A 13,631-nucleotide genomic window follows, 5' to 3' on the forward strand; every position below is an offset into this window, starting at 1 on the left:
TGCAAGTGGGAGAGGAACAGTGATGGAGGGAGCCAGGTCATACCCAGTTCACTCTCTCTTCCAGCATCGGCTCTCAGCCGCTGCGTGACGCAGGAAATTCGGCAAGACGGATCTATGGTCTGACCCAGTAAATGGCGATTCTTACGTTCTCAGCCCTCTGCATAGAGCTGGGACAGCAGCAGACAGCAGCAATGTCCAGGATGCCAGCCTGCATCTATGTAGAGGACTAAGACCTCAACAATTGCCATTTGCTGGGTCCATTTTCCCTGTCTACTAAAGCCGAGGCAAACTCTCTCTGCTGCTACCGCACCTCCCTACGGCGCTCCAGCCCCAGGAGCCGGCTGTAGACAAGGCACAATTAAAAATCATGACCTCAGAATTAAAAGAGATGAACTTGGGGATCAGCAACTTGATTTTGATGTGTTGCTCAGTCCCGCTACGTTTTGTGGGGCCAAACACACCCAGTGCGAGCGCTTGTGGGATCCCCACGGAAAGGGGTAGAGCTGCTGTTGGCTTCGACTTCCCGAAGCCAAGACAGGTACGTGGGCCTTCATCCCAGACACGTGTACGCTTCGCGGCTGTCCAGTTCGGATCAGGCAAGGCAGGGAGCGTCTGAACCCCATGCCCTCCGAGCTTGGGACTTGCACGTGGCGTCGCCAACTTGGTTTAAATTTATTTCGGGAGGTTTCTGGAAGGCCAGCTCGCCCGCGACACGGCACGTGAACGTGCCCGTGCGCTTGCATATATCGGTTACAGGTTACGGTGCGTAAACTTTGCATAAGGAAAGCAAACGCACGTGACTATTACATTTTCAAAGCCCACTGGCCTGCTGTATTACAGCAGATTCAGCGTTTAATATTTACTTTCATTCACACCCTATCATTTATCTTCTGGGCGCCTCTCGGCCGTCTCCTGAAGATTTATCTCTAATTGGAGACTCTGGGGGCAACCCAACGTGCATGTCCGACGCCTGGGGCATATCCGATGGCTCTGGGAGGGAGGGAGGCCATCGTAGAGACTTGACGATTTGAGGTTAAATTTTGGAAGCTGGGTCTTGGGTAGGGCGGCCATCACAGAGGACGGTCTGGTTTTCTGCCGCTCTGTCTTTTAAAGAGACGAAACCAGACGCCTCGATGCCCTCCGTTTTTCTCTTGAAGAGGAAAATAGAGGACATGAAGAGAAAAACAGAGGACATGAAGGCGTCCGGTTTTGTATTGCTAGAGGACCAAGGACAACCGGACTGTCTCTGACGACGGCCACCCTAATGTCTGCCCGGGACCTTCCCACACCAAATTTCACATCCAGACGTCACTCTCGTTCCTTAACGCTGAAAACGAAACGAAAGGGTGACTCTCAAGTGGCTCTGGAGGAGAAAACAGAGGACATGAAGGTGTCTGGTTTCATATCAATAGAGGACTGAGACTCTCAAGGAGAAAACAGAGGACATGAAGGCGTCCGGTTTCGTATCACTAGAGGACCAGGGACAACCGGACTGTCTCTGACGACGGCCACCCTAATGTCTGCCCGGGACCTTCCCACACCAAATTTCGCATCGAAACGTCACTCTCGTTCCTTAACGCTGAAAACGAAACGAAAGGGTGACTCCCAAGGAGAAAACAGAGGACGTCAATGTGTCTAGTTTCACATCAACAGAGGACGGAGGACAACTGGACTGTCCTCTCGGATCCTGAACGCGGGAGGTTGGGGGCACGGCGCCTCGCCTCGCCTGCCCGCAGGCGGTCGGTGTTGGTGGCGTGATGGCGGGGAGCGGGGGGGCTCCCACAGGTGTCCGTGGCGGTGTCAAATGAAACCCCTGTTCCTCAGGAAGGGGATGGATGGAGAAGCTGGCCCAACTGCCCACGTCTCTCACAGGGCTGTGAGGAGTGGGGGGGAGGGGGGGTGCGGCCTAGCGCCGCGCGGCCCTTGCGTGAGGCGGGGGCGGGGCCTTGCTGAGGGAAGGCCCCGCCCCGAGGGCGGTGCGGTGCGGTGTGGTGTGGCGCGGCGGGAGGCCGGGCCGAGCTGAGCGAGCCTGAGGCGGCGGGAGCGGGAGCGGGAGCGGGGCGCTGCGGCGGCGGTAAGCGCGGGGCCGCGGCCGGAGCGGGCGCCATCACTGCGGCCGCGGGGCTGAGGGGAGGCAACGCCGGGGGCCGCCGGGGAGGAGGAGGAGGAGGAGGAGCGGGGGCGAAATGCATCTGCCCGTCTTGCTTTGCCACTGGGCTGCTGCCTGCAATCCCTCCAGGCTCGCCCCACCCTACCCCGCCCCGCCCCGCCCGCCAGCGCGAGGCAGCCGGGTCGGCGGCGTTGGGGTGGGAAGGGTCCTCCCTTCATACCAAACCCTCCGCGTCCTCCCTTTTTCTCTTGGGAAAACAGCCTTGAAGAGAAAGGCATCTTGGACGAGGAAAATAGAGGCTATAAAGGCGTTGGGGTTCGTGTCCGGACTGTGTGTCCTCGAGCGCCCGACGGCAGACGTGCCCTCCATCCGTCCGTCCGTCCGCTGTTGGTACCAAGCCGGGCGCCTTTAGTTTTCTCTTGGAAAATAATCTTGAAGAGAAAAATAGAGGAGATAAAAGCGTCGGGTTTGGTATCGATAGAGGGCAGAGGTCAAGTTCGGATGCGGCGTTTGGTGTGGACAGGTCATGGGTCGAGGTGACGTTAGGGCGGCCGTCGTTGAGGACAGCCTGGTTGTCCTCTGTTGATATGAAACTGGATGCCTTGATGTCCGCTGTTTTTCTCTTGGGAAATAATCTTGAAGAGAAGAATAGAGGACATAAAAGCGTGGGGTTTGGTATCAATAGAGGATGGAGGTGAAGTCTCGTTGTCATTGAGGACAGCCCGTTGTCCTCTGTCCTCTATTGATACAAAACGGGACAACGTTATATCCTGTTTTTCTCATGACGAGCCACTTTCGGCTCACCCGTTACTTTCCTTTTCAGCGTTAAGGAACGAGGTTGAAGTTGGGATGCGACGTTTGGTGTGCAAAGGTCACGGGCAGACATTAGGGCGGCCGTCATTGAGGACAGCTCGGTTGTCTTCTACTCTCTAACCTGGCGCCTTGATGTGCTCTGATTTTTCTCTTGAAAAATAATCTCGAAGAGAAAATAATCATGAAGAGAAGAACAGGGCCCATAAAGGCATTGGGTTTGGTGTCAATAGAGGACAACCGGACTGTCCTGAATGATGGCCACCCTACGACAGAGACTTGACTTCCGTCATTGATTGATACGAAACTGGACACCTTTATGTCCTTTATTTTTCTCTTTGAGATTATTTTTCAAGAGAAAAATAGAGGACATAAAGGCATCCGGTTTCATATCAATAGAGGGCAGAGGTCGAGTCTCTATCATAGGGTGGCCATCATAGAGGACAGTCCGGTTGTCCTCTATTGATATGAAACCAAAGACAACCGGACTGGCTTCTAGGATGACTGTCCTAGCAGACATACTTCAAGAAAAATCGTGCCTGGTAGCTTTGCTGTCCATCTAAGCACGATGGCTGTTGTTTTGCTGTGTTGAATTAAGCGTCTGTATGCCATCCATGGCAAGAAACTGGGAAAAGGATCATTTTCCCCGAGAGTGCTTTGCTTGAAATACCCACAGGTGGTCTTGCTTTGAAACCACTTCTCTTATCGGTGATGACTGTAAGGAAGTGGCTGTGGTTGTAAAGGACGTTTGTTGGCAAAGAGCCTTTACATTTATGTCTACTTAGGTTAAAAGTAGACATAAAAATAGACATAATTTTTAAATGAGAAATATTTATTTAATCCCAAATGGGATTAAATTAGTACAAATATTTATTTACTTAAGCTAATCGTATAAAAATAGCATTTATTTAGGCTAGTCATATAAATGTCTTGACAGCGGGTACATTTTTTTCTTCATCGTGCATATTCATATTCATAGTCCTGTTGGTGGATGGCTGAAAATTTGCATTTTCCACCAGGGTGTAGCATGGTCCTTCTATAGTCTCAGGAAAGTGAAATTCAGTCATCCTGAGAGCATCTTACCACATTTAATAATAGGAAGTAAATGAATGCTATTTTATTTATTTATTTTGAAGGGATGTTTCTGTGAATCTGTAATGGATTGGAGTGAATCCGTGCATGGATGCATTGTGTTGAATGCATGGAAATTATTTTTACTGGGTAGGAAAAGGTGAAAACTAACCGTAAATAACAACCTAGCTAGCTAATTGCATGCTGCGAAACTATAGGCTCTATTGTTATGCATCTTAAACCAGTAAAATAAAAAGGAGGGAGGGCAATGCAGTGGTAGCTCTTACAGGGTGCAAGTCTCTGGGCCTACTTGTATGCGTAAGTGCTTATGAGACCCGATAGTTTTTGCAGTGCGTCCTTTTAATTCTGATCCTGAATGTCAAACAGTAAAAATGCATACGCTAATGAATGCATGTTGTGTGAAGAGACAAATTCATTTTCACATCACAATCTGTAAACAGCAGCTGCATTTTTATCTTGTCACAGCACTGTATATTTTCATTCGTTTTAAGGTGGTTGACTTGAAAATCTCCAGAGAAATTAAATCTGCTTGCTTTTCCCCTAGGAATTAATTATTAACATGGGTTGATATTTAAATAATTTGTTTTGTTTTGTTTTTGTTTTCTTTTAAGACCTAGAAGCACTTGAAATGTACAGGACGAAGGATTATTTTCTTTGACTCTGGATGGAATCTGTCTATGAAACTGACCTTTCTGGATTTAAAAAAATATGACCTTTTAAGGAACTGGTTCTGCATGGGTGGACCTTTATGCTCACCTGGAAACCCAGTGAAGTCGACGAAGCACTGTACAAAAGCCTGGATATATTTGAATTCAAGAGTGGAGCCTAAATAAGTAGTGAGCGTGGATTTTTTTATTTTGCTTCCCCACGCTCCCCTTGTAGTAATGTGACATGAATGTCTGCCTATGAATAGATCATTTTACTAAATGTTTCAGTGCCACTGTACGTTTATAGTAATAAGCCAGCTTCAGCTTAATGGAGCGTGTTACCTTGATCAGATGATCTCTGCATTGTAGAAAGTAAACTTCCATGTGATAATGATGCAGCATAGGAGCTGTAAACAGCCAGATGTCTGTCTAGAAGTTAGGAGAGTAAATGGGTGTTGTTGCCTACGCTTTGAATGTACAGCAACCAAAAATATTTACCTATGCTTATTACAATAATAGTATGATAGTGTATGGACTATACACTTAGTATATCATTATGAATTGTTTCTCATACAAAAACTGTACTGATGTCTGGTATAGAGTCTTAGGAATGACAAAGCACCTTGATATGACAGACATTTATGGTATGCACTTGGGGTAAGACCAGCTGCCCATGGCGTTCTTTTTTTCCTAAAGAAATGGTTAGAAAATTGAGTTGATTCCCCTGTGTAGAAATGGCAAGGTTTTTGCCTTTCTGGCATTGTCCCAGCCCTTTCCAGCCTTCTGTCTGAGGACCGACATGCTATGAATCTATAGTGCCATAAATAGGAGGCTGCTGATCTAAGTTACTTAAAATTCCATCCGAGGATTCTGTGTCACCTCATGTTTTAACCCACCACGGGACCAAGGAGAAAGGGATGATTATGGTATTTATTTAGCATAGTTTATTTCTTCAAAGTGGTACACAAACATAAACTAATTCTCAGAATATTTTTGTTTATGCAGGTAACTATTATTATTCCTGTTTCACAGTTGGAAAAATTAAGATACACAGAGACTGAATTATCTAAAACCTCACAGCAAGAACTGGGATTAAAACCCAGGACTGTTCTTCTGCCTTGTATTTAGGTTGCTAGAGCAGGTATGTCTTGGAAGCCTCTGAAGCTGCCTCTTCAAATCCATTTCTTCAAAGGACAGAGCACACCAGCATTATATAACTCATAGGTCAGTCTAATGAGGGATCCAGTTATTAAAATAAAAAGCACTGATGGTCTCCCAGAATTCAGGCTGGTAAGATGGTACTAACAGCAGATCACATGGTTTTCACAATGTGATGAGTCCCTCTTTGTTCTTGTGTATTTGATCATCATGAAATAGTAAACAACACTGTCTTTTTATCAATAGGCTTTGGAGTGGCTGTGCTGCTGTAATACAGAGGGTGGTTCACATCACCTGGGGGTATTGCTTCAGACTTGTTAGAGTCAAGTCTTTCTCACTGCATCATTTTACCCTTGCTTTATATTTTAAGTGATGTTAATTCCTAACTCTAAGGGTTATAGAGATTTAGTTTCTTTAACAAGAAGCCTTTCTCAAAAAAGCTTTATTGCAATGACCAGGCCAGAAGGCAGCCCATTTTTTGACATCTGAGTCGTATAACTGTACAATGTGTCTGGAGTGTGAATCTGTGCTGACAGCTTCTTACGGTAATAGGAGATCTAGCATGTACAATGGGAAGCCGCTTACCCATGGAGTAGAACAATATAATTATCTGGCACATTTTTGTTTTATTTTTTTTAATCCTAACAGGTTCAGCACTTTGTCACTTCAGATGTTTTGTATTGTTTTAACAGGCCTGGAAAATGGCTGTGGAAATTCCAAAAGAGACAGGGATATGGAGGCAAACCAAAGCTCTCTTATTCAAGAACTATCTTGTTAAATGCAGGACGAAAAAGAGCAGTGTACAGGTAAATAAGATGCTCATTTGCTGGTTGTTGGGCCCGTGTCCGTTTCATGGTTTAAATTGGAAGAATTGGCAGAATTAGAGAGAGAAGTAGGTGTTGTGTGTGTTGTCACAGCTTATGGGGATAGCTGACTCGTCTGAGGTAGGGTTTGAAATAAATAAGCTTCTTTAGAAACATTTTTATGGTTCTTTAGTCTCAAATGTATTATTGTTTTTAACATATACAGAAAACAGTCTGGCAAACTGCCTTTATGTGGCACTATGGCAAGTTCAGTTCCTTTGTCAGTTAAACTTTCTAGAAAGTTAAATAGAATAGTAGGGCCCAACCTTTGAGCTCTGCAGGCCAGACAAGCAGTGCAGGATCAATTTGCGGGTCAGTGGTGCTAACCAGGTGTGTGGCTCCGGCTCTGTCTTGGATTGGATCATGCACAGGACCATGTTCTCTGGCCCTCAGGGCTTGGAAATTTGGCAACAAAGGAGTGATGGCAGTGTTAATTGTCACCGCCCCGTCCTGCAAAATTTCCGGACCTGAGGGAAACCCTGTGGGCCAAATGACAGCCCCATGGGCCAGCTGAAGTTTGAGTACCCCAGACTAACAAATCAGGACTAAGTAATACTATTTATTGTTGTGCACATTTACATAGACACAAGTGACTGTTCTAAACTTGGCTTTGTATTTTGTTTACCAAGAATAATTAAGTGATACGGATATTTAGCTTAATAGAACTGCCTGTCAGGAGTACTTTTAAGCCCAGTTTGAGCAATCAAAGATATACCTTGAGGATAGCATAATACTTTGGGCGAGTGTTGTATCATTCATCCTAGAATGTTGAAGTACTCTATTAAAAAATTAATGAAACCATCTAATATGCAGGTGTGGATGGTAGAGGTTGCTAATGGGACTATAGTTGCAGACAAGGTAAGTGACTTGTTCAGTTTTGCACAGGATGTGAACGGACGAATTAGAATCCAGAAACACAGCTATAATCTTCTGTCTGATAATGACATGACTTTGTGTATTCGTATGCATAACCTTGGTATGAGGACCAAAATATAACTAGAACACTAGATCCAAACTTCTACACTTGTGCACGTGTGCACACAGCTACATCCATATGTGCATACACACACATTTAAAATGTTGTATGTAGGAAATAATTTGAAAAACCAATTCTGCCTTCAGCTGCATCCAGTCTTGCAGGCTACAACATAATGGTACACTGATGTTTGGTTTATAAGTTCCCAGCAGTTAGGATTGTTCATTTGTATCTCAACTTCTATTGGGCTCAGGTGAGCAAAATCATGCTCTAATGCTACAGAAGCCACTGTAAATGAAAACCATCATTGGTAAAACAAAGAACATTCAAGAAGCTTTGCAATTGAATTATAAATTTAAATAAAATTATAAATAGGGTTTTGGTGAGAGTTCCTGTTATTGCTCTTCTTAATTGTCTCTTGTCTTGTTATCTTTCATACAGGAAATCCTGTTTCCACTATTCTTTTTATTTTGGCTAATATTAATGAGCATGATGCATCCTAATAGAAAATATGGCGCGGTGCCTGATGCAGATCTTGGTTCTCTAGACACTTCCATGCTTGTGAATTTCGTTCTTGGATATACCCCAGTGACCAATATGACAAGAAGGATCATGCAGAAAGTGGATTCTGATTTCTTTGCAGATGGTAGGTATTATAAAGCTATGTATTTTTGTTCTTCCAGGTTCATCTCACATCCTTGTTTGTGTAGTTTTGTGTTGGGAACTGCAGGATTGTTGCACTTGTGTGACTGATGAAACTTGTCCTCATCAGGTCCATAAGGTGAACAGAATAGATAAGGAACAGGAAAATCACTTTCTGGATATCTTAAAGGAGCTTCCCTTTACTAGTAACATGCTGTAGCCCTTTCCTAAAGAAGTTACTCTTTCTCACAAGTTGTCACACTGCAATAAAGTATTACCTATTTGAGAGAGAGTTTTAGAATTGGGCCTCAGCATACTAAAAAAGATTGTCCCCCTGCATTAGTCAATAGATGTACTGACTGCTATTCTACTTGGCCTCCTGGGGTCAGTGCAAGAAGATGGTTTCAGTTTACAGCTATTTTTAGTTAGAGCTTTCAGTCTTGAAGCCTAGTTGCTACTACTGAAGTAGTGACTTGAGTAGCAGTGATGGTATTGGTGAGCACTGTATCACAAACTTGGTTTTGAACATGATTTGTGTAAAAAAACAAAACAAAACACGTCAGTTATGCTGCTGACACAGCTGTGCTACTAGCATTGACATCCATTCCCTTCTCATTAACACCCCCGATTGGATATATTTTTTGCTGGGGTGGTGCTTTGGTACAAACTGATGTATGACTGCCACAGGAAAGAGAATCAGGCATACTATAAGAAATGCTGTTTTCTTTGAGTATCCCATTTTGCTGATTCATCTTCTGCCTAATACAGTCTATGATTTAGTGATATGTGGCAGCAATAAACCCTTCTGTGTAACTGCAAGATTTCACGTTCCATTATTACGTGTCGTCTTCCTTAAACAGTTCATCAAATGCTGAGACTTATAGTCATCTCCATGGAAATCAGTAGCAAAATAATGAAATCAATATAATATAGCATTTACTAAGAACATAGAGTCTACTCTTGGTTTCATTTCACTGTCCCAGTTAATTCCCACAGCCGTTCATATTCTGTTTTTCAGGCATAATTACAGAGGAATATTTAAGTGAAGAAGAATTACAAGATGCTAGCATGTTTAAATCATCAAACTTTGTGGGCATAGTTTTCAAAGATTCCATGTCCTACCAGCTTAGATTTCCTAATGCTGTCACGATGTCTTCCATTTACATGGAATCAAGAGGTAAAATACACGTGCTAATTGTTTTTAAGGACTTGAACTAGGAAGTTTTGACCTAGTTTTCTTGCGATGCTAAATGAAAGTTTTGCCACCTCATGCGTGATGTGACAACACCTGACGGCATTATCAATGATGGTGATAGTGTCAATGAAATAGTATGAAAGCAAGAAAATCTCTTTGGGGTGGTGTGCTGGACTGGGGTTTAGACCAGGAACTTTCCACAAAAAAATGTAGGTTTTTTCCCCTGTATTTATGAATGGTGCTAGGGAAGACTAAGGCAATAGATAATCTTCTTTCTGTGTTGGTAATAACTTGGTGACATCATAGAGCACATTTGTTATGCAGCTCTTCACAAGTGTAGAAAAGATGAGGGGGAAGAACTTGTCTATTAAGCCTATGAGACTGTTTACATTGCCTTCAGTGGGACCAACAATTCATGCAGAGGTCTGCTCCTTGGGAAACTGAAAAATACAGTGCGGGTGAAATGTAAGAAGAGCTAGCAACCTCCTCAGCATCTGGGCTAAAAGTTAGCTTCTTCAACAGAAGTAGATGTCACTTGGAAGATAGATACACCTTGTCCCTTCTTTTTCTCTTGTCTTTAGCATCACCAGAGAAATGATAAATCTGGACTTCATATGTGTGTGTCAATAAGTTTTTCATAAGTTAACAATCTGTCATGAAACTATTACGGAATTCACTTCTCACTATTTCATTTCCTTGTCTTTCTGGGTCCATATGCAGATCACCTAGCATTCTGTGGCTTGGAATCCTTTTCATACTCGCATATATTTCAAAGTGTTCTTTCATTAAAATAACACTGCGGGCTTTCCAATCCATACTATAGAATAGTTGTTTTCAATTTTTTTCTGGCCTGCATTGCTCAGAGAGGCTGAGGGATTAGCCTGTGGCTCATCATATCCCATTATCTTCTTTACAGAGCTGCTATAGACTTTCTAACATCTTAACTTCTGTTCCAACTTTATGATTACTTTGGAAAAGGACATTTTGAGTGTAGTGTTGCAAATGAGATTACTTTGTATATGCTTTTTGGCTTTACTCAAGTTTTTCTAGCATTATTAATAAGCAGTTGTCTCAATCATTTGTTTGTACATTGTTATTTAAAAAAAAAAAAAAAGTAACTCCAGGTATGTGCTTTAAAAATGTCTTTGATTTTTCTACAGCCAGTTGTTCCAGTTCATTGAACAGATGTGAATCCGTTGAATACTGGCGTTCAGGATTTGTAGCTCTACAAGCTTGCATTGATGCTGCAATAATTCAGGTAAATATAAATAAGTAGCATAATGAAATAAAGAGGTTAATATCCTTTGAATTTCGTCTGTAATAAATTTTTTTGTGTTGTTAACAGATAAAGTGTACTAAAATTGGTTTGCATCAGACATCTTGCCTTTTATTAACACAAACCAGTCTCCTCATCTAACTGAATTGCAGTCATGCTTGTAAATCCTTTTTTGTCTAAATGAGTGTTATGTGTATATGCTGGCTGTCATTAAAATATTTACACTCGCCAACAGTTGGCTGCAAAATGGTGTTTGATGTACTGTAGCAAGTTAAAATCTTTCCCATTATATCAGAGTATTCTGTCCCATAAATAGTCTGTTATAAAATTTGATCCTTTAATTTTTGACTGAGTTAATGTTAGTGTTTATTTCATTTAGAATTCATTCATTTGTACATGCTTGGTCATAACAAGAGAGAATATTTTAATGTCCTGCTTGTTGCTGGATAGGTGTCCTCTTCTGATATATTTTTAAAGGCAGAGAATGGAAAGCATAAATGCACTAGAAGTTTTGGCTAGCAAGAAATCAGGGATGTTCTTGATTCTACAACATGCATTTCTGCTCCAGAAATACTGTAACTATTTGATTTAGATCCAGTCTTCTTAGATAGCATTTATCCAGTTAATGCAGGCTACATTTATGTGAAATAAAACCATTACTGGTGTTGGATCCCTGTGTTTAAACTTCAGAGTAAGCTGCATACCTTTATTAAGCTACAGCTCTATGCCTAGAAAACTCCTGCAGCAAGCCCTCAGGGCATGAACACCTGGGAATATGTATTTATGAAATACTACCCTTTCAGAACAAGAATTACCTCTGGAGATTCTAAAAAGCAGTATTACTCATCCCATTGGAATACTTTTGGTTGCTTTTCAGTACTCACTATATGTATATATAGTGGGTACTGTAAAAATACCACTAGGGCAGTATCTGCCTTTCTTGCTATTGGCAAAGTGCATGGCTGAAAACTTAGTTTTATCACTGAGGACTGTAGTGATTTAAAAAAAACCCAAACCATTTTCTAAAATTTCTCACAGAGGAACATGCAGCATTCGCCACAAGATGAGATTTTAGCCTTTCTGTAAGATGGAGAGTACATTTATGTTGCAGTCCAGGCATGTGATCGCTGCTCAGGTCCAATAGCAGTGTCGCTATGGCAGCCCACATTTCAGCCACCAAGCTTTTACCTGGAGTCCCAGAAAGCCTGGTCCAGCCCATGATGCCATAGCTGTACTGCTGTCCATGTGTGAACTAATTAGCTTGCAACTAGCCCAAATGTGTGTTTATGTTAGTTGGAATATTGCCTCTGGTTTGCAGTGTGAATAGCCCGTCAAGTGAGCCATTTCTCACTATGAGTGCTATGTCATCCTGTGAACTAGCAGAAACAGGAAGCAAACCTTTGGGACATCTGCTTCCCATAAAAGAAATTAATACACTGGACTACATCTGGCAGTGTGAGAGCTTTTCCTTACTGAGCTGAAGTTAATGATTATGTAACCTAAAAGCTTTCTACTGCAGTAGGATTTACTCCGTTGCTTTGTTCCTAGGTATTTGTTATGAGCCCTTTTTTCACCGATTCCTTCTTGCTCCTTGGTATGATAATTCTCATTTTAGTAGGAAGAGGGCATCGCTGTATTTTGTTTACTTGCTGTCTCCATCTTCCCATAGGAAGTCATTCCCTCTCTCCCCATTTTTTGGATTATGATATTCTGTGATTTGGGGAAAATAAGGGCATGTCTCTTTTAAAGCATGTGGGCCTATTCATCACAGCTTTCCAGTCATTAACTTAACTGTAGCACTTACATTAGTATATTAAAAATACATTTTTTTTTTTCAGTGCAAAACCAATTAAAGTCTTCTTTACATTTTCTTAGCTGAAGACTAATCATTCAGTCAGGGAACAACTGGAATTAACAAAAGCTGTTGTTATGGGAGAGGCTGCGGTTATGGAAATAGACCACTTTCCCCGTGCAATCATTTTAATTTACCTAGTAATAGCCTTTTCTCCCTTCGGGTACTATTTGGCAATTCACATCGTGGCAGAAAAAGAGAGGAAGTTGAAGGAATTTTTAAAAATACTGGGACTTCATGACACTGCCTTTTGGTATGTGAGTATAACTTTTTTCTTTTTCTAAAAAATACAGTAAATGTTATGTCATAGTGATTTATAGTAAGCCCTGCTTTGATTTGGTTTATTTCTGATGTTACTGTTAAATCTTTTTATGCTAGATATTTATAATATAATAGTAATCTGGCGCTGGGTAGATGCAGGCAAATTATCGAATTGAAGCAAGTTAACATGGATGTTTTAACTCTCTTAATTCAGGGGTAAAATGCTTCAGATTAGCTGTCATTTATTAAGAGTAATTGTAGGCATATGTAGTTACCGTGAATCATAGACTCCTTGTTAAGTCCCCATGCTCTGTTCCACTTTAATTTCAGCATTTGTCAATCCCCTTTGTAAAGTAATTACAATAATAATATTTCATTTAAAACATGCCATATTATACTACTATAATCCTTCTAATTTAATAAAAATATTTCTCAAAATAAACTTCAGATTTGATGGGAGTAAGTTAAGTGCTGCATTATACATATGACGTATTATTCTGCTTTGTAACACTTCTCTTTATATTAGTGGGACACGTGATCTCTTTTTCAGAGTTCATCAGCCATATTCATCCAACCCAAAGACTAGGAGTACATGATTGTGATAAAACTGAAAAAACAGGAATCCATACATTTAGTTTTTAAACTGCATTCCGTATGCTGATAGGCATTATGTATTGCAGTTCTGAACTGTTCATGTTTGCAGCTGTGCTAATTGGACCACTGCAATGGAAGTACAGATACAAATGACT

The 13,631-nt window shown here is 41.9% G+C and overlaps 1 protein-coding gene across 4 annotated transcripts in view; it reads left to right on the forward strand.

The window, feature by feature from the left end:
• The first annotated feature begins 1,997 nt into the window (after positions 1 to 1,997).
• ABCA5 (ATP binding cassette subfamily A member 5) overlaps positions 1,998 to 13,631 on the forward strand; it is a 50,786-nt gene continuing 39,152 nt past the window's right edge. Inside the window, exons 1-8 of one of the 4 annotated variants that reach the window (XM_019494251.2) lie at positions 1,998 to 2,074; positions 4,624 to 4,848; positions 5,665 to 5,883; positions 6,510 to 6,623; positions 8,098 to 8,302; positions 9,317 to 9,475; positions 10,654 to 10,751; positions 12,645 to 12,874. In XM_019494251.2, the coding sequence (XP_019349796.1) occupies positions 6,519 to 6,623; positions 8,098 to 8,302; positions 9,317 to 9,475; positions 10,654 to 10,751; positions 12,645 to 12,874 (797 nt within the window). In that variant the 5' untranslated portion in view covers positions 1,998 to 2,074; positions 4,624 to 4,848; positions 5,665 to 5,883; positions 6,510 to 6,518. The remainder of the gene's footprint in view (positions 2,075 to 4,623; positions 4,849 to 5,664; positions 5,884 to 6,509; positions 6,624 to 8,097; positions 8,303 to 9,316; positions 9,476 to 10,653; positions 10,752 to 12,644; positions 12,875 to 13,631) is intronic. The other 3 variants (XM_019494253.2, XM_019494252.2, XM_019494254.2) reach the window with 3 other exon arrangements.

This window comes from Alligator mississippiensis, chromosome 8 (genome assembly GCF_030867095.1).
Source record: "Alligator mississippiensis isolate rAllMis1 chromosome 8, rAllMis1, whole genome shotgun sequence".
NCBI lineage: Eukaryota > Metazoa > Chordata > Crocodylia > Alligatoridae > Alligator > Alligator mississippiensis.